The following is a 25,860-nucleotide window of genomic DNA, read 5'->3' as shown; positions in this document are numbered from 1 at the left end:
TTCCCCGTTGCCGGCAAGAGTCTTGTCACCGCACAGCAAAATGGTACGAAGTCCTCGTAGCTCCCACGTGGCATAGTCTTCACCGCGATTGAGCGTAAGTAGACTGACGTCGAATGGTTTTGCATGGATTTAATTATTTTTGCGGGGTCTTCCTCGGATGAAAGGATGTGGTAACTTCACCGAAAGTTCGGGTCACCGCATTTCGCATGGTTTTGATTTTTTTTTAAACCTTCTATATTTTAATTGCAGGAGGTAAGTTTATATATATATATATATATATATATATATATGTAATAAGAGACCGAGTAAATGAATAATGGGTCGAGAGAATCAAGTGATATGACAGTTCGATTGAGGTATGCTTGCAGTATACATATAGCGAAATGAATTTGCATCAAGCCAATCATACGACACAAATAGAAAATTACAATTGACTGCGAACCATTAGAAACTCGGACATTGTGACGGTGCAGAAACATAAAGATTAAAAAAAACAAGAAAAACAAAAAAAAAAAGTGTGCGCGGAATAACACTCGGAGAAGCGCAAAAACAATTGCAAAGGATAAACATCTTTCACCAGTGAGAAAAAAAACATGAAAATGTAGTTTCTTTTCTTTCTAAACTTTATAGCATTGTCAACGGAATTTACAAAAGATAAGTAATTACAAAATGCAATGAGAACTTTTGCAGCTTGGCACATTGTCATAAAGGAGGCAGGCTTTAACCAAAATACAGTGGCTCAAACCTTATTTAACCCAAATATTGTGGCTCAAACCTTATGCTAAAGGTCGGTACATATATCAAGTTAAATGGCCTACAAAATGCTGTGTAACATCTTTTCTTATTGCCCAAAATATTACAAACAAATACATGTAAAATCTGAACCTTGGCTATTTATTTGTCACCTGATCCAAATTGTCACCAGTCCTACAATTATGGATAGCAAAAACCTTCATTAGTTACTTATATATGTATATAGGATAGAGAAAAGATGTGTCGGAAATCAAAGTACCTGAGAACCAATGCAAGGCCGATGGCTACTCCCCTTTGGATCAATGCAAATGTGGAGGAAATTATGTAAAACTACTCGACTGTGGCTTCACAAAACTAGCCACGAATTAATTGACTTACAAATACTTCGTCAAGTTCTTGTACCATTTCTTAAAAGCAACAAAGAAGAAAAGCAGTCTAAGAGAGAGAGAGAGAGAGAGCTATGCCCCCAAAAGAAAAGCATGTATATCTGTCCAGCTAGACGCTGTGTAGACAACACCAGACAACCCTCCCTTCCAGACATTAGCATCCTCTATAACTTCCCGTTGTTTCTTTATCGAACCAGAGTAGAGCGGAACGAAAGACACACCAAATTGCTCCCCAACTCTCCTCAAGCTTAAGCTTGATCCTATGACGATACCAACATCTGCTTCCAGCAAGCAAAGCAAATCACCAACTGAATCCCCAATGTAGACAGACAAATGCTTTTCTTCACTGGCAAGGTTGGCTATGATGCTTTTGAATGTCTTAACCTTGTCCAAGGGAGACTCCATCATTCTGAGAATTTCACCCGTTGAAACAGATCCATCGTAGTTGAACTCATTCGAGTGTATGCCCAACTCATTTAGACAACCAACTGAACAAATTGAGCACAGATTCAGATGGCTTTGCTAGAGCATCATGGAGAAAAATAACCATAATAATGTTGTGTTGCCTAATAACCTTGTACAGAATAATAAGTTCAATACTATCAACAAAAACCACAATTAATGACAAGTCAAACTGTGAGACATGCTAAAATAATCCATTTCTGAGAGAACGGTGACCTGCCTCAATCTTTTAATGATATATCAGAAAGGCAGATGACATCTTGGAACTCAAACTCTAATACACAAATCATTCCAATCTTTTGTCTCTTTGTTGACCAATTTAGAAAAAAAAGTTGAAAAACTTTCTAGCTTAAGATAAATATGTGATTGTGCATTATAGGAATATAATAAATACCTTTCCCATTAAGTCAGGTGACTAAGTGATGTTGTAATAAATTCCAAGCAAGCAACTATTGGCACAAAAATATTATTTTAAACTTTGCAGAAATATAAATGATGAGTGGAAAACACAAATAAACTTTAAAGGAAACAAAGAAAGCATCTCATTTGGACACTGTTACATAACATGATCCTCCTCATAGTAGATTAGGGATAAAAGATACCTAGGATACACATATAGAAGCCTGCTGAAGTAAGGGAATAAGAGAAGAGATTTTGGTAACTTCATATAAAAGTCAAAGTACCTGAGGATGGGATGAAGGTGAACAGAATAATGCCAATAAAACTAGTAATTATTATTTTGAAAATTTTCACAACAAATGAGGTAAACTATCGGATATGAAACTCTTAACTCTGTGACATCTTTATTAAAACATGGAAGTGCTTGTGAAAATAAGAGTTCAGCAGAGGATCTATGGACAACATTTTTTGAAGTTCCAATTGGGAAAATATAAAAACTTTTCTCTTTCCTGCTCAATAATATAGAAATGATTAACAATTTTTATAACACAAGAATAACAAATAAATGATCGTCCCATGAATGAAGATAAGCATTTTGATACAAATATTTAAGAAACAGGGCAAGACAGTAAAAAATAGATAGACATTTGTAAGTTATGTAAAAAATTAAAAGGGAAAGATCTAACAAAAGCTAATGTGTGAAGTAAATATATTTTCAGTTGGCTTCGGTTATGCAATAGATAAGCTAATAAGAGTTGTCCACTAAATAAGTGTATGTAATGAGATGAATAGGAACTTTGTACATATATCCTCACATGTATGGGAAATTAAGGAGTTTCTTTTTCTAACCGGTATGTGGCCGTGACTCGATTAGCTACATCTTCCGTATTCATGTGTACCACCACAATTTGCCTCTACAAGTGGAAAACAAAACAAATCACAAGAGAAAATCAAGGAAAGGAAGTACCTGAAGAAAAAGCTGATCTTATAAGGTCTGCGCACCAACAATATGACAGTATGTGGAACTCGGCATTAAGTTTTTGTTTTATCTTTACAACATTCTGAAAAAATTCTTTACAGCCATCTTGGAGGGTCAAACACTCCCCAGTTCTCTTGATATCTTCTAAATTCATTCCCTTCAGCAATCCTGACTCTATGACCCTAGAATTTGCTTGTTTTTCAAAATTGGAGAACTGCTCAAGGCTTTTGTAAAGGCTTTCATTATCAAATATCTTTGCTGCACATGAACAAGTAATTAAAGGCGTGTAAGAATTAACAAATACAGTGTGCTTAAATATTATCTCCAACAAAAAAATAAAAAACATGCTGTTATCTGATCATCTTAACTACTGAACTTGTTAGAAGTAAAACTTGTGATCAAGTTACCTTGCTCTGGTGGAAGTAAGCTTTCGATACATTGCTCATACTCCTCAGTATACTGCTTAGAAAGAACATCCCAGGAGTTCCTCACATCTGAAGGTGACCTTTGAACACTCAAAGTATCAGTCCCACTCTGACCAGGCTTGGATGCGGTTAAGATTGCAATCTCAGCTAGTAAGGCAGAGGAGTCGAGCACAGTGCAAGTCAAGTCAAAATCAGAAAAAATAACCAGATGATTTGTCGGATCATGCAGTTTTGTTAATGGAACAACCACCGGTTGGACAATTGGCTGAGCATTGAAGAATTCAATTTCAAGTTTCATAGCATGGCACCAAAGCTTTTCTATTATTTCAAGCTCCTCGCCAGTCAATGAAACACTCAGTTTGTCAAGCAAGTCTTCTATTTGAACGGCAGATGCCTGCATGGCATAAAAGAGAAAAAATGGCAACTAACTATAAACAAAGTTGAATTTGTCTGTACTTAGTTCAATAAATTGAACTACAGATGAACAGGACAAACAGCCGTCGATTGCTTTTAGACATCAAGATACCTCAAAACCTGCAGAGGAGTAAGTGTCAATCCACTTCTTGTATGGATGACCATTTCCCTCATATTGCAAATGCAACTGAAGCTCTTTGCCCAAGAATGCATAAAGCCTCATGCAAGGGGTCATAGCACCAACTGTGTAGGCAGCAATTTTTGTCTTCTCAAAGGGAGTAACTATTTTCCCATGTCCTTTCCCACCTTCAATTTTCCCACCAGCAGTCGCAAGCAAGAACTCAGTGTACTTTAGTGTTGCTGGGTTGGGAATTATCTCTTTGGTGGGGTCGATTCCCCATTCCTGCATAACTGGTTCTCTTAGATAACTTTGTATGCACAGGTCTACACATACCCCTGTATGATTCCAGTAAAAATGCAGTTTTTCACAGCTATAAGAGAGAGTGAGAATATAAACTAATCATAATAGCACAACCATTTAAGTTCTATTTAGCTACAAGAAAAATAGGATCATAATTTGTGATCAGCTATATAGATCTTATACCATCTTTGGGTGACAGGCAGTAAATAAAAAAAGGTATCAAGACGAGTAAATCTTAGTGACCTCAAAGCATGGTACAGGTGTAAAATATGAAAACGTGATTGCATTGTCAATTACCCAATCTGCTTTATAATATCCAACTATGTTTTCAAAAATACAATCCTTATAAGAGAAAATACCAAATAGAAGAGAGCATAAAGCACTGAAAAGCATCCAATGAATAATTGAAAGAAAGCACAAAACCTCCAACATCAGCTTTAGATATTGAACACAAACACGCACATACACACACATATGGATGGTTTTCTTTAAAATGTCGCCCTTTTTCATTTTTTACCCAAAGGTTCCCCCTCTAACCCTTACCAACCCCAACGGTATTTCTCCCGCTTGTTATAGTGTTTTAGCCTGACATGTTACAATGTTTTGACAACCATAACAAAAACAATAGAGAGTCCAGTTGAAAACACTATAAATGATACAAATAGTGTCATAACCTCATCCAGATTCCAAACCAACTTCAAATTTAAAATTTTGATACCGTAATGGTCTATGAACAATGACAACCAAAGAGACACAATATAATGTTATAGTGTTTTTCAATAACTTTAGTGCTTTGCAGTGTTTTCAATTCTTCAATAAAAACACTATAACATTATTAAAAACCACTATAAATGAACCAAATGGAATCAAAACATACTAGAAATTATTTGATATATCATATTAGGATTCAAATAGATATTTGCTATAGGAACAACATCACCCAAATAAGGATACAAAATTAATCTATTATAGTGTTTTGACCAGCACAACAAAAACAATGTAGAGGCCATATGAAAACACTATAAATGATCCAAATGAACTCCTAACTTCAACCAAACCAACTGCAAGCCTAAAAATATGGTATTGTGATGATCTACAAGCAATGACAACCAACGAGACATAATATGACATCACTTACAGTATTTTTCAATAGCTTACAGTGTTTTCAATATCTCAATAAAATTACTATAACACTATTGAAAAAACACTATAAATGAGCCAGATGAAAACACTGTAATGGTTCAAAATTGGTGAAAAAAACTAGCGTAAAATGTATCATTAGGGTTGGTGAGAGGTATTTTGGGCATTATTCGAATTATGGGGTATCATTTGGGAAAAATCAAAATAGGTCATGTCTTTTGGGAAAAATGAAAAGGGAGCCTTAGGGAATATATATGTGTGTGCATGTGTGTGCACACGTGTGCATGCACACACGTATGCTAATAGCATGCTTTTCATGGTAGAACTAAGTTCCTGACAATGGCATGTAGAGAAGTGACAAGTGGAAGATCACACTAGTGCGATCATCAGATGCAAATTCCTCAAATTGAAGTATATGATAATAATAAAACGGACAATATAAAATTCAAAGTAAATTGATATTAATAAAATTTAAGAAATCAATCATACAACCAAAAGGAACCATGATATCTCTTTTAGTATAAATTGCTGAATCTAACATAACAGTCAAGCTATATATCAACAATTTAACACAGAAGAAACCCTAGAAATAAAAATCTAAAACTATTTAAAAGTATCATGTACTTTAAGCAGAAAATCCTTTTCATATTCAAAAGAAATACTAGGAAAAACAAGAAGAGCCAAATAAACATCAGAATAGTATAAATAAAAGCAAAACACATTAAAGTGCAACATCAAACTATTTATTGCAGTTTAAGCACAAAATTATTTATAAATCAAAACAATTTCATAGGAAAAACCAGAATCAACATGGACACATTTTAATTATTTCTTATTTGAATAAAATTTATTAGTTCAATAGTATTCTGCAAATGCCATAAGTTGTCACTTGACAACATTTTTCATATTTCCATTTCACTTTCTAAATTAGAAAAATAAAGCAAATGCAGAAAAAATGAAAAATAACAAAGTTTTAATTTTAATTGAAGATTTCATCCTTGCAAGAAAGTTCTCTATTCTACAAGAGAGAATATCAATTAAGAATGTTATCAAAAGGGAAGATTATTTTCCAAATCAAGTATGGAATGTTGTCTTCTTCGAAACGGAAAAAAAAAAAGATGACTTGTTTGATGATGTATAATAATCACTCTTTATTTTTGTATTTTATTTTTTTTTCTTGTATTTGGGGTGTATAAAAAGGGACATGAATAATAATGGAAAATCAAAGCGAAATGGGATATACTAAAGTATGCTTTCCCATATAATTTGTGAGTGGTATGAGAAATTTATTTTTCGTACGAAATTATCAAACAAGCGAAAATGCAAGGCTTTTATCATGGGAAATTCTCCTTGAGCCACAACAAGTTTGACAGTTATCCCTTCCTTATCCTATTATCTTTTTTTATTATCTTCCTCTTCCTCTCTCTCTTTCCATCCCCATATTATAGAAAAGGTCCACTACATGTATAGTATCAAAACTCATCCAGCATCAGTTTTAGTATCAAAGCCTTTAATTTAGCCAAGAAAAGAGGGAGAACTCATATTTTGATATTGAAGATTATAAATGTTTACGGCTATCAATAAAGAATATCATCAAAAGGAAAGATTATATTCCAAATCAAAGGAGTTGATGATTTATTTTATTAGATTTATTTGCAATTGTTACAAAATTCTATATTTTCCTTTTTTCTTGTACTTGGGATTTATAAAAAGGGACAGAATTGTAATTGAAGATCAGAGAGAAAAACAAATGAAGGAGAGTCTGTTTTCTCATAATATATGTAAATAATGTGAGGCCACATTGATTTTTCTGATGACATAAATCCTTAATCTCTAGGAGTTTCTCCTATTGAGCTAGAGCAACTCTATTAGTTATCTCTTTTTTACACTATTATCTTTATTTTCCTCTTTCTCTCTCTCTTTCAATTCCCCTATAATAAAAATATCCCACTACTTGTTTTACATATTTGGTGTCTGAGTAGCTTGTCCTACATCAAGAATAGCCAATAAAATATGTAAAAGATCCACAAGTAAAACCATTGTAAAGCCCAATGGAACAAATTACAATACAGTGTTCTAATATAAAATCCTAATTTGATAAATATATATGTTAGAAGTTGCCAAGATCCAGTGAACGAGCTGCATATGCAATCAAAGATAAATCCTACATAATAAAAGAGAAAGAATGGGCTGAGAATTTGATGTGATCAGAGAGAATGATCGAAACCTTACTTGGACGACTGAATCATGCATTTTAAGCTCATCAAGAACAGCTTTCCTCAGCTCAGTGATTGCAGCCTTGGTTTCATCATCATCAGCAAATTCTTCTGCCATCTCATAGCTAAAATTTATCAAAAACAAAGAATGTTTTATCACCATTCAGGAATGAAAAGGATGGACAGCTCAAAATATCCCACCACAGGAACAACAAGAAAGCTAGGATCCAACTATCTGCAACTAGCAAAATCGTATCGACCCTAGCAGAATTCAATACAAGAACAAGTAAAATGGAATGCTTAAAAAGAATCATAAACCCCAACCCACTGGACAACCAAGAACCACCAAACGTTAAGGTTTCTGGCCGAGCAGGACTGATCACGCTTGAGCAAACACCTTGAGGACGTGGAATTATTCAAGGACCGAACCGTAAATAGCTCAAGATCCAAGAAGTCGCAAAAATAGTTTATAAATCCTAAACCCTAATTCACAAGCCCAATCAGTAACCACCGACATCGAAGCTCAGGGAGCCAAGAGCTGTACTACTCACGCTTGAGCGAACGCCCTGAGGAAGTACACGTCCTGGGCAATGTAGTTGCGGAAGGTGTCCATGTTCAGCTTCCCCGCGGCGAGGCACACCACGAAGGGGGTATACGACGCAAACAGGGCCTCCTTCCAGGAGCCGATCCAGAACCGCCTGGCCACGGAGCCTTCTCCAGAGGCCGCCGCCGCCTTCGCCACCATCTCCATGCCTGCACCAACCGTGGGGGACGAAGGATCCGCGGCGCAGCGAGCAAGGGAGGTCGATCTCGAAGGCGAACCCCTCCGATCAGCGGCGGCGACCGAAGGAAGCTTCTCAGAGAAGCCGAGATCCGATAAATATCGCTTCGAGGGACGAAATCGGGAGCGGATCGAAGGCGAGGGCAAGGAAGAGAAGGGGACGCGGTTATGGATTCGGAGGAGGAGGAGGAAGGGGGAGAGGGATCGCATCAACGGCGGACGAAGAAGAAATGGTGGGATGGGGAGGTTTGGGAAGGATTTGGATTACTTATATGCGTGGAAGTGGAAGAGGGTGGTGGGGGGAGTGCCGGCGGCCGGCCGTCGGTCCGTCTCGTGAGTCGCTTGCAGTGCAGATCCGCTGCGTCAACCTCCGAACATATATGTCTTGTCTCACGTCATCACCACCATCATCGTGAGATGGACACGTTACGTATTGGGCCGGATCAGTAGTCGCAGCTTTTGGGCCGTGGGCCCATGCAAACGCCGTTCCGATCAATTGCACGAATCACCAGACATTCCTTATGGGCGTTCCAGATCTTGACACGTTTGGGGCTGTGGTGGGGCCCAGACATCCTGGAGAGCGGACAGACCGGCGAAGAAGTGAGACGCACATCTGTTATTCGAGGAAATAAGATTGGAATTGCAACCGGCAAACGAGTACAGGAAGCGAGAATACACTGTTCAAAGATGAATATACAAGGCATCGCAACGCAACACTTGTAGGAATCAATGGTAAACAACAGAAGAAGAGTTTGACATGTCTTTTTTTTTTTTTGGCATCGGGTTAAGAGAGAAATAAACAGGCGATGTTACAACAAGAAAGATGACACCAAGAGGTTCACATCAGAGCTGTCTCCAAACCAATGACCAACCTTTCTGTAATTCATCAACAGGCAGCCAGGAAGTAGTACCTGATTTTATAGGGAGAAAAGAAAGAATTTATTGTCAAGATTTGCATTGCAGATCAAAGAAAACATTAATGGCTGAAAGTAACTGACAGTAATTGCTACACATTCACGAAGAAAATGTAATTAGCAACAATGGACAGGATCTTAAGAGAGCATGGAGGAAAAGCTACTTGTAAAGAAGTCGGCATACTTAGAAAATCCCTAATATTTAGGGATTAGGACATTTGAGTGCCAGATGATGCAAAACTAGTTTAAATATTTTTTTCTCATTCTCTCCCTACCTTTTTGGAGCTCACATCCTATGAATAGGATCAAGCTCTCAATTCTACTAATCCAGAATCAATTATGGTTTCTAGGCATTCTAAGAATTGAATATCATATTTAATGGACTCGGTATTCAACTCAGCCTTACGTAGAACTAAAGTGGGCGAATCTATCTGTCACAAGCTACTCTTGCACGTGCAGCACGTGACCTTACATTCATAAGCACGCAGATGAGGATACGCCTACGTATAATCTTACTATTTGATTCTAGGGATACCTGTCATTAACTTTATGTTATCGTAAACGAAACATGATTGAGACCAAGAAAGCATAATTCTGTCACCGATGCAGATAGAAGTTTCCCTAACTACTATTTAAGAATGAACTATCAAGTCCCATGCTATGAATCAGCATATACAAAAACTGTGGTGAGCTCATACCAAAAGTGCAATTTTTTTACGATAATTTTCTACTAGCTAATAAAATTATAGCCCAACATTAAGTTATAGCTGTAAATCCAGTTAGAAATCAGTTTATTATCAGTCACAAGTAAATCTAGAGTCCAAAATCAAGTTAGCATCGCATAAAGATCAAGCTATAATTAGAAAAAAATGAGTTTCTATATCAATAAAGCACATTCAGTAGCATCTTTGACAAGTCACATATGCTTACCAAATTCCACAACACTTGTGAGAACTTCTGGTACAAGTTCCAAAATTAGTCAAAGAAGAATCACAAGAACTTCAGCATTCTATCCCCTTATAGATACTTCTGCACAATAGTTTATAAGCCTGCATATGCAACCAAAAGATTCTTAACAACCAAGCATAGACATGTACAAAGTTTCAGAAGTATCAGAGGGGTGATCAGATCTACAAAAACGAGTTTAAAAAAACCTGTTTTTTATTCTAAAACAGACCCAACCTATTTAGACTCATCCCCCTCTTTCTGTTTTGAAGTTTTGGGTATTTCAGTAGTTTAAATGATTTCATCCATTTTGCTTTCAATTTTAGTATTATAAAGATATTATCAGAAACTAAAGTTTGGACAAATTGGCAGATCACACTAGCAAATTTTGTTGAATTGACTCAAACCACTAGTTGGTTTTATCCCCACTGATCCAGTTCATTGAGATAGACTAAAAGCATTAAGGATTAATTCCATCCAACACTGAACATCGGAGATTAGGTTGGGACAGGCAGTTCAAGGTCCATTATGTTGACATGGATCTGGATTGGGCTGAAAACAAGACCTTGGAAAAGAACTATCCAACCAAGCCTATAATTTATATACCAGTTGACTAACTGATATTCACCATTTTGCTCAAGCACACAGAAAACCATACAGCTTGGTACACCATTTGACAATAATTTTCCATTTTTTAATATTTTCCAGCAATAGGGTGCATTACATGTTGGTAAATCATTATGTATCTTGGTACTGGATCGGTCCAACATGTCAAAATCAATCAGTATTTAGAACCTTGACCGAGCCAATGACTAAAAACGCGAAGACCTTGGTTTTTTTTTTTATAAGCAAAGTAGGCTGAAAGCAATACCTGGCAAAATGAGAACCCAACTCTTGTTAATAGCAATTGCTATTTTTCAGCACTCTAAAGCATACTCCTGGATCTACAAGACAAGCAAAGTGAAAATAAAAGATTAAAACATTTACATTAAACCATTTTCAGCTTGCTAAATCATTTATAAGAAAAATATAACCAATAAGACCACCAAATTTGGTGAGATATACATGTAAAAAAGAGTAGGATTAATAACCAAAGATCAGCACAAAGAACAGACATATTGAATATACACAGAGATAACAAGCAAAACACTTGATATCAGATCTAAATGAGGGACCTAAGAGAGCACGTGAGTCCAGCTACTGCTTTTACTGAATTAATATCATATCTAAGATTAGCTAAAGAGAAGCATTTTACACCATGATTTGAAATCTCAAAACCAGACACCTACTGGTCCTAGGCAGACAACTACAGGTCAGGTACACATTGGCACAATGACATATGAAATGCTGGCACGGCAGTTGGCATGGGTTTGGCTGGTCCAAACAGTCTATTTTTCACTTTGGAGCCATATATTTGATACATCTAGAAGACAATGGTTTATTCTCATAACCATATATTTGATACATCTACAAGTCATGCTCATAGCCATTAAGATGCTGCATTTGATGTACCTGTAGCCAATGACCAAATTTTATAAGGAACATAGAGACTACGTCAACATCAATTTAATACTCGATTCCACAAATATATGCTATAAGAGTGTAAACTGGAGAAACAATCTCATTGGAAGTTGATAATGAAACACAAACTGATAATCTATGTAGAACAACATGATCGACATCAAGAACTGTTACAGCTGAATCTCATGTTTTACAGTATTATTCTTCAAAATGGACAACTTCAAGGGAAAAATTGTTTCAACCAAGTTTGTAGATAAAAGCACTTAATTCAATTTTCAGATGTCTAACTTAAGATGAATGATTCTGACTTTCAAATGGTATCCCTCATAGACTTCACCAAAATCTTCTACCATGTCTTCCATTTGTGCCTGCTTGATGTATAAAAAAGAGACTATCCAAAAACATGATTTACTTTTCACAAAATTTCATAAATATACCTTAAAAAATGTATTGAATTTACTTATAATGCAGAATTTAGTTCACATGGTAGTTTCAGATAAGAAAGTTATCTCTTCAACCACATGCAAACTCAATTGAGAACAGTTACCCTTGAAGTGCCAAAAGGCTACACTGAGGGAGCAACGAACAGAATGAAGATGTCCTTTCAGATACTGTATTCAATTTCATGATTATTGAGGATGGAGAAAAAAACAATGAAACTAGTAAAATGGAACAATAACAAGAGACAAGGACATGAAAATGACACAGGCTCTTGCCTCCGATGAAGAGGGTGGTGGAGAGCTCCGCTAATGGGTTGGACCTAACAGGGGACGAAGAAGAGAATGTAGAGATGGAAAACAGCCACCTGGAGCCCGCCCTCATTCGTTTGCCCCAAACATGAGAGCGGATGAGAAGAGAGAACGGGAGAGAGAAGAATAACCAGAGGGAAGAGTTGCTCGATCGACGGTGGTGGTCGTGGAAAATGAAGAGGCAAGAGCTTGTTTTGTAATCTTGTTATGTGTAGGAAATGATCTCCCCTCTTTTTTTCACTTTTTTGCCCTTTTAATAAACCCTCTTGAGTTGACTAGATAAACTCGTTGTCAAAGGCACTAGGCACTAAAATGCACCAAAGTTATGAAATGCCCGATGCTCCAAGCGCTCATCTAGATGTTCATCTAGACACTCGAGCAAAGCAAGATACTCGTCAATATAAAAATTATAAAAAAAAATATAGTTGAGGAGAAAGACAATAAATGAAATAAAAATAGATAATAGATGTGTTTCATATAATTTCATATTCAAAATATCACCACTAAAACATCAAATTACTTTCAATTTAAAGTTTTATCATGCTTTTATTTTCTATATTAGGGAGTCACTATAATCATATTTTGAGATTTTCAAGTCCTATTTAAAGTATAGATTATCTTGAAATAATGCTTATCCCACTTTACTAGTTGAACTATTTGCCACAACCTATTGAGTCTACAGTGTGTTCAAAACAATTTAATATTGGATTCCTAACATCTTTCTGATTTTGGTTGAGCTTTCATTTAATCTTAGTTGTCACATTGGGAAGCCTTTAGAGTTATGTTCAAGTACACTCTTATAGTCAGGTCTTATTCTAGGTGTAGAAGACTCGAAGTTCCTCGAGTTCCAAAGGTTAGACGTCTTTTTAGAATGGATTTTAGAGTCACAAGATCTAAAACTTGAGTTTTAGTATGAAGAAATACAAGTCTTGTAAGCCTATATAAAAACTAATCTTTTGATATAACAAAATGAATTTAAGACATTTTAAGCAATGAAATTCTTTTCTTGGCTGATAGCTATCTCTTACTGAGTGTATTGTCATGCTTCTAGCCTCTCATCCCTCCACATTCTTTCTACCTTCTCTCTGCCGGCCCCATGGCATTACACAACTATGACAATCCAAAACAAAGTAGAAAATCAATATATTATGATGAAAATCCACCACTGAGTTATGGGTTCTAATCTCCATGAGGTACAAGATCCTAGCAACGTCATTTGTTTTATATGCATAGACACATCATATATCTACCAGGCATAAAACTAAACTTGTCCAACTTAAAGTTGTAAAAGTAGAATGAAGACAACAAAATAATGAAGTGGTAGCTTTTACAAATGCATAAAAATGAAGGTAGAAACTTAAAAGATCAACACCTCATTAATATTTTCCTCAAGAAAAAAATTGTGATTCCTGCAATTTGAGAAATGTGGGCCATCATATTGAAGAATCCTAAGCTTGCCCTCCTGCACTTCGCCATGAAAACGTGTATGCAGTCCAAAGTGGAAAGAATTTCTGAAGAACTCTACTAAAAAAAATTTTCACCTTCGTTCCATAAACTAGACCTCCTCCAACCAAAGGATGAAAGCATGCAACATTAACCTCATCCTCTGCACTGGGCAGAACTCTCACAAGCTCCATATCTGAAACTCTATAGACCTGAAAATCAAATATTTAAAAATGGAATCAGATGAAAAATAATAGGAGTTACTATTTATTATGGTACTCATGGATATTATGGTGTTAAGTACATCGAGAGGAAGAAAGTATATTTAGATTTCACAACACATATGAATAAAGAAATCAAATATGTATCAGAATCATTAAAGAACTGACTTGAAATCAACACTAATAATAATCATTAAAGAACTGTGATGGTGAGCTTTTGAGTCATTATATGATTGCCCACATAACTAAAACTACCCTACATTGGCAGGAGCCTTATGCAATGGGCAATATCTAGACCTTGATTTATTCACATTCTAATAATCGTCATGGTTGGCCATCATTTTTATTGTAAAATAACCTCAATCCTGAACTAGCATAGTTTCTAAATTTCTGTTAGAAAAATATCTAGTGAGAATGGATAAGTTAGTGGACAATGAGTCTCATAGTTATCTTGTCAAATCAACGTATGCTAATAACAATCATCTGAACCGAATCATTTGTCACATTTAATCAGAAGAAACAGAATCTACAGCTAAGTTGTCAACAAAAGATCAAGAAAGATGGCAAAAAATAAACTGATAACTACCTCCAAAATTGTGTAGATAGGTAAAGCATTATCTCCATCAATGACAATGCTCCTAAGAAGTGAATTATGGCGCCGACCGTATGCTAGCAGTATGTGTTCTGATGTGGGTGAGAACTGAAAAAATGAAAAAAGAGTGATCAGGAAAATATCAAAATAGAAGTATGGTTGCCAGCAAATTGACACAACAATGCTAAAGAGACTGAATAAATATATTTGCAGTGTATGCCACATATGCAAACTATCATATCAAGCCCATGTATACACAAATTATCAGACAAATCTATACAACAATAACAGTAGAATATTGACATGGCCAAAAACCTATGCGATACTTGATCCTCTTTCACATAAAATGAGACCTTAGATTGCTCCTAGAGTTTGACCACTGCTTACGAGGATAAGGCTGCAAAAATTCAGCCAAAAATTGGCAGGCACCTCATTCATTGACAGCCCTCCTAGACATTGGGGAACCCTAGGGATCATCATAATAAAGATTATAGGACAGGACCATAGACATTAGAAGGCAATTGTTAAGAAGACATATGTGCAAATCAACAAGTCATCAAACACAGTCAGATCTTAACATCAAAACTATGGTAAACTAATCACCAACCATGTCATCTACTCTACCCACCTAAGCTTAAAAGAATGACACAGCTGGAATGGTATGACAACTATGCATAAGATTACTTTTGGCATCAGATTGCAGATATTGGCACATTTATTAAAAAAGGCAGATATAATGTGCAAATCAATTGCTGTCAACAATAGGACAAATGAAAGCTTTTTAGTTCACTTGCAGAATCAGCCAAATTAAGAAAGTTTAATTTACTTACTGTTTTCAATTAAAGTCAATCTATAGAGGATTAGTTAAATTGGAATTCTCATACCCTTTTCTTCATCTTATAGCACAATAAAGTGATAAACTACTCTAAGCTTCCAGACATTTAGCTTATAATATTCACTTAACTCTCATAGTCTTTTTGTTTATCTTGATATTTATTTTTTGCTTCCATGTACACTTTTTAGCTTCATGCTTCGAGGCCCTCAACATGATTTGTCTTTTCTGATCAGAACTCTAGGTGCTTTTAAGCTTCTTTGACCTGGGTTGATGGCAATAGACGCATCAAAGGAAAAATAATATTTTTTTAGGTGGGGTTGGCAGTGGAGGAGTTCAGTTCAATGCTAACAACTTAAATTGCTTAAGTTTATTGAAAGAAACAAAACAACATAATTCCTGCACTGACCTGAATGGAAGTCAAGCAATGAGCAGCTCTGATTGCCCTTGAAGATAGGACCATACCAAAACTACAAACAAAAGGGAAAAAGAAACATGAAACAATGTCAAAAGCGAAATAAGAAAAGGTTGACAAAACGGAAGTAGTAAACAAACAAACAAAGTCCAGGTCTTACGTTGCTTCTTCAAGAGAATAGATACGAAGCTCATACATAACTTGGTGAGCAGGAATCGGGTGTCGTGTTGGTGATGTTGCAGCACCTGCAGAATCATGTTGCATCTGCGGCTGGAACCCTGGGTCGCCTTCCATGTGAGGCAGCAAACATGCAACACAAGCTACCAAAAATCGTCCACAAGGAGAAAAGTGGGTGCCCATTTCACTGTCAATGTTATTAACATGTAAGCACTTCAATTATATGGCACTAACCAAAAGCATCAACAAGAGTAATCCACAATTTAATTGCCCATGTTAACTGAGAATGAATCACCATCCCAAGGAATGACACTGTGAAATGGACTCCAGCTGAAGTATCATTAACCAGCATACAAGTAAATCAAACTAGACCCTACCAATAAAAGAACATTTAAACCCTTGTACATTATGACCATACAGTGGGCTACTAAATTTATGCAAAGATACTCTAATGCTAAACTATGAAAAGAAAGAATATGCTAACCCCATAATTGCAAACGCCAAGTAGACAAAAGTTACAAAATGGTAGCATAAATAACTTCACCTGCAAAGGACAGCATTTGGTATGGTTAAACGGCATTTTTCTGGATCTAAGCTGGCACATGGATCTTGCATATCATGTGGCCATATTCTTAGCTTCACAGTGCAAGGTAATTCAGCAGCTGCAGCTGCAGCCAATGATGTAGGAATCCCAGATTCGATACTGTTAGGACGAGAGTGAGGTGCAGATTCATCATTCTGGGAGTTAGTTAATGAACCTTCTCCATTACTCGTAGAAGCCATCAGACGGGAGCGTGATCGTTGACGAGGACCAGATCTTCCAGCGACTCTAGACTGGCCAACAGAGGTTGCCATGGGTGAAGAAGCAACCAAAGCTTCCACATTATGAGCATGGAGTAATTCAGATGACAGGAAGCCAGATCCTGTTCCCCGAATAACCATCGAGTTCCCTTGAAAGGCACTGTTGACTGGCACTGTTGTATGCAAGCCAGCATGAGTTTGTCCAATTAACCAACCTTGAATAAAAGGCAGCTCCCACCATGCAGGATCGCTGAAAGGAATCAACTGATGAAGGTGTCCACTATCTGTGTTTCTTAAAATCATCTGTATGTCAGCCCCACGAAAGGAGCTCGAGGGTATAGCAGGTGCATCATCTAAACCTGACCTGGACTGCCTAATAGGGTTGAGGACAGCCACATTAGACTGAGAAGTAGCCGGCATATTAGTGGAAACATCCATCCTCTCAGGAATACTGGAGACTCTTGTTTGGACCCCTAACATAGGCTGCACCTCAGTGGTTTCTGTTCCTTCCATGATAGGGTCAAATGTTGTTTCAATTCCAGACTGCAAAGGATCAGCAACTTCATCTTCTTTTATAGCATTTGAAGCAGAAGTTATATCCATAGGAGTTGTTTTGTTGTCATTCTGGTTCCCGATTTCTGGACTCTGTTGACTGGTTAGCAATGAGAAAGATTCTACTCTTTGCAGCATACTTCCCAAGCCACCAGCCCTGACATTCTGCAGCAAGACATTCTTCTTTAATGAAGTTGACCAGAACAAGTAAAAAGAAGATTAAAAAAAGAATGTTCTATCTCCAAATGTGGACAGACATTATTATTACTGTTCGCAAAAAGGACAGCTGGAGGGGGGTAGTGCAAATAACCAGATGATGTTGCAAGTGTCAAGGGTGAATCAGGAGAATCAAGATCATTAACCTGGAAAACCAGAAGATTAAGCACAGCAGCAAAAATTATAAATGTGCAGAAGTTTGTTTAAAACCAATTCAACCTCAGCTGTTAACAAGAATGGTGCTGCCTGTGGATGAAAATGTACAGCCCTCAACGAACGTCGGGTCTTTAGCACAATTGTTGGTGAAGAAGACTCTCCTCTCTTGTTGTAGTTCCACATGTACAGCTACAAAATGATATTTATTAATAGTTAGAACATGACAATCTTGATACCATGAGCACACACCCAGAAGAAGGATAAAAATCAAAGTTAGACAAATTACAACAACAGGAAAATCTCACCTTGTGACCTGAAGCCACGGCAAGAATCTCTCCCTGGGCATGAAAAGCAATAGAAGCAATTGGGCGATCTGCATACAGAAAAAGGGACACATGTCTACCAATACCTCTAGAGAAGACTCGGAGTAATACACCATGAATAGAAGGTAATCAAACTAAAAGATCATGACTGTTCAAAATAACAAGGCTACATATAAATTGGGACAAAATATTACAGAAATCACGCGACCCAATGCAGTTTGAAGTTTGGGCATCCCACAGACGAACTTCATGGTCCAAGCTGCCACTCGCAAGTATATCCGAATATAATGGATGGAACCTAACCTGCATGGCAAATTTGAAGAATAGCTCTCAAAAGAAATTTCTATAACTCTAAAGTTAAGAATAAATATGATAAAGGTAACAGAGAAAATTTAAGTGAACTATTTAACAAAATTATCTAATCTCTTAAAAACCATATCCTTATTTGTATTACTTTCAACATCAAAAATATGGACCCTATTGTTAAAATACATAAGAAAAAATAATACATCTTAAGAGTGACAAACATTCGAGAATATGAATGATGACAAATTTTATTGAAAACTGAAATCCTTTATAAGCAAGTGCTGTGTGCACCTTAAAGAAGCAGTGGTTGAAAATGTCTCAATCAACACTTTTGAGGAAAAAAGCAATACAAGAAGTAATGTATTTTCCAAAGGAAATAGCAGGAGGCATATAGTTCTAAACATTACAATACTTCAGTTTATTATAAATTTACACACAGCATGCACCTGAACTCTATATGTACACATACCACCCAAGGTGTTCGACGATGTCCGCTCAGCACCTTTATACATTTTCCAGTTTGGCAGTCAACAATCTTGACAGTGTGGTCACCGCTGCAAAGATTTGGTTAGTCAAGTGACTAACTGAAGCATAAAGCTAAGGCACAGGAGATAAACTTACTGGGTGGAAGCAAGTATTTTTCCATCTGAACTAAATGCTGCTGCAATTGTGGACCTTGGAGGGGGCACAAGAGGACAATATCTTGCTGACAAATAACATAATGACTCTGCTTCAACCCTGAGGAGGATATTATTCACAGAATAAGCACTTAGGAGTGCATGTTTCACAGCTATAGTTGACCTTGTCTTAGAAGAAATAATTACAGACTAATGAATGCTTATTTCAGCTATCTAATAAATAGCAAATATTTGATAGCAAGACAGTTCAAAAGAACTTTACCAGGACATCAAAGCATGTCTGACATCTGTGTCACATCTTAGACCAACACAATCACCAGTGCACCCTAAACCTTCTCCCCACAGCCGCTTCCTACAGTGCTTTGCTCGAGGAGATATCTCCCTCCATGCTAACAACCGGGAAACATTTCTATGACTGGGAAGAAACAAGATTATACAACTAAATGATCAAGTAGACCCCCGAAAAGAAAATGTAATGGCATAGCTAAAACTTAATAAAGAACGCTAAACAGCTAGCAGGATAAACTTAAATCACATCACGAGCAGGGCATCTTGATTCCTTCTCTAAAATAAAGATACAAGAAAATACATGACAATAATATAGCAATACACAACAACTTGACAATTAGCATGCAGATCTAGAAAGGTAGACCCAGCATTTTTTTTCTTCAATATGTTTCCTTCATCACAAAGAATTTTCCTGTGTGTACTCCTAAAAGGCTTGCAGCAAGCTCCCTGATAATTATAATAGAGGAAGTTGAACTTATTGCCTAGATAAAGAATCAAAATTCACGCCTCAGTTGCCTATAAATATAACGACATCTATATTGAGTTTATACCATTTTTAGTAGCTAATATCAGTGTTTTTAAAAGCACTAGATGCCAAAAGACACCAAGGTCCCAAAACGCCTGAGACACTAAGCGCCCGCTTGAGAGAAACAAGGAGCTTTAAAATATTAAAATATAAAAAAATATAATATAATTTTAAAATATATATCAAAAATAAAAAATGTACAGTATAAAAATATATAATATAAAATATAGTAACAGTAGTTTTACTTATCAGTTTGAAGGATTAATAATTCACTGTTAACAATAGTTATAATATTGTTAGGGGGAGAGAGGGGGCGAAGAAGTCACTGACGATGGAAGGTGGGGAAGTAGAGGGCGGCGATGACAGCAACGGCGATGGAGGAAGCTACAAATGGCGACAACAACAATGGAGAAAGCTGCAAACCTATCCCTTGACAGTAGAGGGAGCTACACACGAAAGATTAGGCAACGGCGAAGGGAGCGCAAGCATCAGAGCGAAGGCAGGGAAAGCAAGCGTCGACGAAGGGAGCGCAAGCATAAGCATCATCGCATTGATGCCTTCAACGGGACCAAAGGTGAGTTAGGGTGGTGAAGTAGGGTTTGGGGGTCTCGTGCGCGAGGGGTGGGTGGGTGGAGGGTGGGGTGGGGTGGTTTTACTATAATGTTTAGTTGGTCCAATCAAATCAAAGTTGACCATCTAGTACAATTGCTCACCTTCAACCGGGCACATGTCCAGGCGGCCGATGCCTAGGTTCAAGCGAGCACCCAGGCAGTGCTTCACTAAAGCGCGTCACCCGGCTTCTGTGCGAGGCACTCGGGCCTCATCTCGTTCAAACGCTGGCACACCTTTTTAAATCACTGGCTAATACACAAATTCACCCATTGTAAACATCACACCTTAGTCATCCCACATTAAATTTACTTGACAAGGTTCATCAATAGTTAGTCATCAATGGTGATGCTCTTCCACGAATGATATACTCGATCATTCCCCAGTATATATATCATGAAATTCCATCATACAATTTCACCTACAATTAATTGTCAATGGAGACTAACCCAAGACAAGTGCAGCTCTCAAGAAATCAAGATGAGCTACTGCACAATGTACCGTTGTAGAGATGCCAGACCCAAACTCGACCTGGACTCACTTTTACATTATGGTTTCTCCCAAGATGAACCATCTCTCTATGGATGATCCAAACCCAAACCAATTTAACCCAAATTCTGACCAACATTTAACATATAAAGATAATCAACATCTTCAACCAGCCTTCAACTTTTCAATCAACTGTGATAAGATTTGGTTCGACCTGAAATTTTCACCAAATACACTGATGAGATTTCATCCAAAACTAAATTTTGGATAAAAGGACATCTGCCTGGAACAGATATTTTCAGGTGACACAGGATCTGACTCCTCATGATAGATTATGTTGAAAGATGGCAACAGAGTGAAGGGATAGGACGATATCACAAGTGGGAAAGAAGAAACAAAGTCGGGGGATAAAGTGGCTTTAGTCTCTCTCATATTTAGATGAATGATTTCCTTTATTTCTCAATGCCATGCCTTAGCTTACCCCTGAATTCTTAAATGATAATATCTATTTGACAACCAATAAGGAAACTCCATAGCACGATCGATGGATAGAGATAGGTAGTTCACACCCACACCAAGCAAATTAGGCATATCCAACAGTCAGGTCATCTCCTCCTACACCAGTCCCAAGTTATTCTCCAATTTGTACTCTACATATGAATGATTATTATTTGATCAAACATTAAAGATGCTCTATGAGATAACCTCATTATTTGATAGAATAATTATTAAAGATTTGGTTGAACTTCCTTTTTCATATTCTTAATTCAAGATCACCTTCTCTGAGAAGGTAGCTCAAGTTTCCTTCTAAAAGTGTTTACCATAGATGAAGATCTCATCTTCAACATCAAATTTCTTTCTAATTCTTTGCTCTAGTCATTCACCGACATTGCAGCAAAATGTGCATCTGCAATATAAATTCAGTCTACAATTCTTTAATTAGATTAACCATTCAACAAAGAAATAAGCAACTTCTTAGGAACCCTCATGCACTAGGCTGCCCTTTTTAACTTATATATAAGCCCAAAGTTACAAGATTTTGTTGTCTTTTGATCAAGAAAAGCTAGTATGGCGTCTAGAACAATATAGAATGAAACTGGGGGCATCATGTGGTAAACTAATGCAAATTAAGCTGTTTCTCAATTTCATACTATAGTCTTCCCTACTTAGTATAATCATATTTAATTCTCTACTTATAAATTCAAAGCCCTAACTAAAGTAAGTTAACAGCAACAAATATTTAGTATATTACTTACCCAGAAATGTGATGCATGCTCATTTTCTCTCCGCAAGAATTTAATACTTGAAAGTGAAGATAGTCCTAATTAACCAACATCATAAAACAAGGGTAAAAAAATCCAATAAATCTTGCTGGTTTAAATTTTTATATCCATTTCTGAATATTGTTATAGTGCACTGCAAATGCAACCATCACGTACATTAGGAAAAGGAAAGAAGAAACAGAGATGGCCTAGCATTACTACTTATAATAAAAGACACAAGAGAAGTAATAATGAAATATTCCTTCACCTGCATTTCAAGCTGGAATCAAATGTAGACCGTGAAAAAACAGTGTGTGAATTAGTTTGTGACGTGGAAGATGAGAACTTTGAATCATCTACCCAAGGATGAGTCATTTCATCTTTTTAACATTCTGTTCCTGAAACTATGATTACTGAAATAAGTTAATAATATCAGACCAAATAACAAAATCAAATAACTCATAATAACTATTGAAACCATTCGTACTTAGGAATGTTAAAAGATCTAAGAGAGAGACTAGGCAGTAATAAGTTAAGTTTCAGCCTCCAACATGAGATATAAAAGAAAAACAATAGGCAGAGGAAAACCAATATAGGCCATTTTTAACTTTCACGAGTTCAAATACAGCCCTGTCATTTCAGTGCTATCCATCCAGCTCCTTTTTTTAACTGTTTTAAGGATATTGAACACAATTCAAGCAGACTCGTCAATCAAAGAAATAAACCGCAGCAAATAAATAATTAATTAACTGAACAACTTGGCTAAAGTTAGACTTGAAGCTTCTAGAAAAAAAGGAGGAACTTAATTTGCATAGCAATAATAATGGTAGTCAAGATCACTATCTTTTTCACTTAAAACATAGATTCCAAAAATCTCCACCAGCATAAAAAGGATTGATGATCTCTATCCCCTTAAAATAGAACCAATGATCTTTATCAACATTTAAATTGAGTAACTTGTTGCATAGGATATCCCAAGTTAAATAGTTATTAAGATATTTCAAAAGCGCAAAATGCACCAAGATGTTTTGGAAAGTTATCTAAAATCCTCAATCAGCACAAAACAAGCATCATGATTTGTAAAGTTTGAAATGTATTACAAACATTTTGTAGAGCAAAGCAAAACATAGTTTGAACCAAGGTCTGCCAAACCGTACCGTACCGGAGTTTCGACCCGGGCTCGGTATGGTACGGTACCGGTGTAACGGGCAGTACATCAGGGCGTACCGAGCGGTACACCGTGATGTACCGACAATTTTATTTTTTTTTTTCATACTGTAGCACTGTAACGGTACCGGGCGATCCGCATACCGATAACCTGTCGGACCGGTACGTACCGCCCGGTATGGGCGGTACGCTTCGGTACGGCAGACCTTGGTTTGAACACAATATACTGCATGTTTCTGCAACATAAAATTCAACTCCTGCACAAAATGTCAAATATAAAATAAAATATGGACAGAAGAAGTATGAGCCATTCAGTACTATGTTTCCAGTGATGAGAGTCATAAGCATCGTTGCCATGAGATCCAAAATCATCATGATCAGGGAAGCATTATACACCATGATATTTGGAATAGTAAAAGATAACGAAAACATAAGTGTTAGATTGTGATTAAAAGTATGTTCATCATCACAAAGTCCAATTTTCTTAAAAATGACAAATTGCTGATGAATCCACTTTGTCAAAGTAGTTGCATCATGGATTTGAGCTCCACTTCTTGCCACCAAATATGGCAACACACTTTGTTTAGAGAAAGACAACTAAAGCCATAGGTACTGATTAAGCATTGGCACTACTATTTCCACTCCATATTTACTAAACATACTTTAGCATATCAGTCATGAGCATTTGCTTTCTTGTTTTTGGTAATTAATTTTGTTCCACATCAAAGTTATCACAAAAGCGTTAGGACTTATGGCTTTGTTGCTGTTGTTATATTAAAGTTATCACAAAAGTGTCATCCCGTCAAAGAAAGGGCAGTATAATGCATGAGCTTCCAGCCAATGAGAGAACTAGAGAGGGTCAATACAGACAACCTTACCCCTGCAAGCTGAGATATCGCTTGATATGACTTGAACCTAGTCACCCAGATCACTTAATAGCAACTTCATCGTGGCGTCAAAGCTCATCCTTTAAACAAATGTGGTAGATAAGTTTCAACGGTAAAAAGAAAATTATCTATTTCTCAGTGTTCTTTACAACGGCCTCTTTTGCAAACTTTGCTCAACAACTTCCTTTACACTCATGAAATCTTATACTCAGTCAAGTTAATGCTTGGATTCTTCTCTAACCAAATCTAACACACGGTTGCAGCAAAGCACATCAGTTTATGACTCCTACAACTTGAAACGCAGAGCTAAATATGGCACAGACCAGTTTTCAACCTAGAATGCAACACAAGTCATATTATATCTACTTACCCCATATTAGTAATATTTTACTTCCATCATTTATAAGGGATTCATTGGCAAAAGCTGAGATTATATATGATTATTAGAGAGAAACAAAGTTTCTTTTCTGGTCACAGACATTATCCTTTGTACAAACATCATTAAAGAAAACTAGTTCAAATCAAATAAGGATAGAAATCTATTTCCACCCACATGCCCCATCTGTACACAATGTTCCTTCTTCCTCTCGACTCTGCTAATCCTCATTTCAATCTTCAGTTCTCAATTCAATTCGATTGTCTACAATGACTAATAGGGCAGCGGAAATTCCCCCAATTTAGGTTAAACTAATACCAACTTGATCAGCCACCCAGCCAGGGGACACCAGTGCATTGATATGTAATTTCTCGATCAGAACTTTTGATCCATAATTACATCATCGAGATGTATGATGTTATCTGACGCCACCGTTCTTGCAAAACCATCAATAAGATCTCAATGTTATCCCCCAAATAAATTGCAAGAAAAATAAAATAAATAGAAAGATGGAATCTTTGCGGCAGCTCTTCTGACAATACAACAACTAAAATAGAATTTCGCTCCGACGCGAAAACCTCCAAAGAAAGCAGCAATTTTTCACGAATCGATAACTACAACCACAAAAGGATTTCGCCTCATTACGTGAAATGCTCCCGTGAAAACCTTATTGCATTCGATTTCACCCTCGAATCTAGAAATCCAATCAACAAAATAGTGGAATTAGGAGCGAATAGAAGGATCTCGTTACCAATTGACCAGGGAGGTGAGGGGAAAAAGGATCGCCCCTGTCCGGCTTGCCAAGGATCGAAGAAAGATCGATGATCAGGGGAGTTCCTCTAATCAATGCGGGACGATCTCATCTAGGGTTCCCGGTCGATGCTGACGGACGAAGAGAGGCACTAGGGTTGTCATACGACCAGAATCCTTGCGCACAGCGTCCGGAGATAATTAATTAAGGAGAATCACAATTTCAACGTAGCGAGCACTGATATGAACCTTCCGATCGAGATCCAACGGTCGAGAGGCGATGTCCCCATCGGGAGCGGCCCCGATTGGGAGAACTTGTGGTGAGGGAG

At 36.9% G+C, this 25,860-nt stretch overlaps 2 protein-coding genes across 7 annotated transcripts; both read right to left on the bottom strand.

Moving 5' to 3' along the window:
• Window positions 1-594: 594 nt before the first annotated feature.
• Window positions 595-8,748, bottom strand: LOC135658874 (bifunctional TH2 protein, mitochondrial-like). Its single transcript, XM_065176240.1, has 7 exons — window positions 8,147-8,748; window positions 7,612-7,720; window positions 3,931-4,221; window positions 3,387-3,798; window positions 2,968-3,237; window positions 1,013-1,627; window positions 595-927 (listed from the first exon to the last, which is right to left on the bottom strand). Exons 1-6 carry the CDS (start codon window positions 8,584-8,586, stop codon window positions 1,212-1,214), a joined length of 1,938 nt encoding a protein of 645 aa, XP_065032312.1. The 5' UTR covers window positions 8,587-8,748; the 3' UTR covers window positions 595-927; window positions 1,013-1,211.
• A 244-nt stretch (window positions 8,749-8,992) lies between these two features.
• Window positions 8,993-25,736, bottom strand: LOC103999224 (uncharacterized). Of its 6 annotated transcripts, none has more exons than XM_065176237.1 (18): window positions 25,533-25,736; window positions 22,620-22,764; window positions 19,440-19,592; window positions 19,161-19,277; window positions 19,009-19,093; window positions 18,428-18,536; window positions 18,216-18,283; window positions 17,974-18,099; window positions 17,796-17,900; window positions 16,730-17,703; window positions 16,169-16,372; window positions 16,003-16,063; window positions 14,756-14,869; window positions 14,047-14,160; window positions 13,878-13,967; window positions 11,107-11,179; window positions 10,221-10,339; window positions 8,993-9,287 (listed from the first exon to the last, which is right to left on the bottom strand). In XM_065176237.1, exons 2-16 carry the CDS (start codon window positions 22,724-22,726, stop codon window positions 11,153-11,155), a joined length of 2,454 nt encoding a protein of 817 aa, XP_065032309.1. In that variant the 5' UTR covers window positions 22,727-22,764; window positions 25,533-25,736; the 3' UTR covers window positions 8,993-9,287; window positions 10,221-10,339; window positions 11,107-11,152. The 6 variants fall into 6 exon arrangements, with proteins under 6 accessions (XP_065032309.1, XP_018683352.2, XP_065032308.1 ...); XM_018827807.2 differs by having other exon boundaries at window positions 22,620-22,755; XM_065176236.1 differs by having other exon boundaries at window positions 22,620-22,749.
• Window positions 25,737-25,860: the final 124 nt, after the last annotated feature.

This window comes from Musa acuminata, chromosome BXJ1-4, assembly GCF_036884655.1.
Source record: "Musa acuminata AAA Group cultivar baxijiao chromosome BXJ1-4, Cavendish_Baxijiao_AAA, whole genome shotgun sequence".
Taxonomy (NCBI): domain Eukaryota; kingdom Viridiplantae; phylum Streptophyta; class Magnoliopsida; order Zingiberales; family Musaceae; genus Musa; species Musa acuminata.
This window is presented reverse-complemented; position numbering and strand designations above follow the sequence as displayed.

Bases quoted from the DNA above. Each gene is read 5' to 3' on its own strand.
- LOC135658874 (XM_065176240.1), bottom strand. From the start codon at position 8,586: ATGCGATCCCTCTCCCCCTTCCTCCTCCTCCTCCGAATCCATAACCGC. The intron at 4,222-7,611 runs GTAAGGTTTCGA...CCAGTTATGCAG, and splicing joins TGCATGATTCAGTCGTCCAA to GAATGGGGAATCGACCCCAC. The intron at 3,799-3,930 runs GTATCTTGATGT...TATGCCATGCAG, and splicing joins ACTCCTCTGCAGGTTTTGAG to GCATCTGCCGTTCAAATAGA.
- LOC103999224 (XM_065176237.1), bottom strand. From the start codon at position 22,726: ATGACTCATCCTTGGGTAGATGATTCAAAGTTCTCATCTTCCACGTCA. The intron at 18,537-19,008 runs GTATGTGTACAT...TTTGCCATGCAG, and splicing joins ATCGTCGAACACCTTGGGTG to GTTAGGTTCCATCCATTATA. The intron at 14,870-16,002 runs GTCAGTGCAGGA...TCATTTTTTCAG, and splicing joins ATTGCTTGACTTCCATTCAG to TTCTCACCCACATCAGAACA.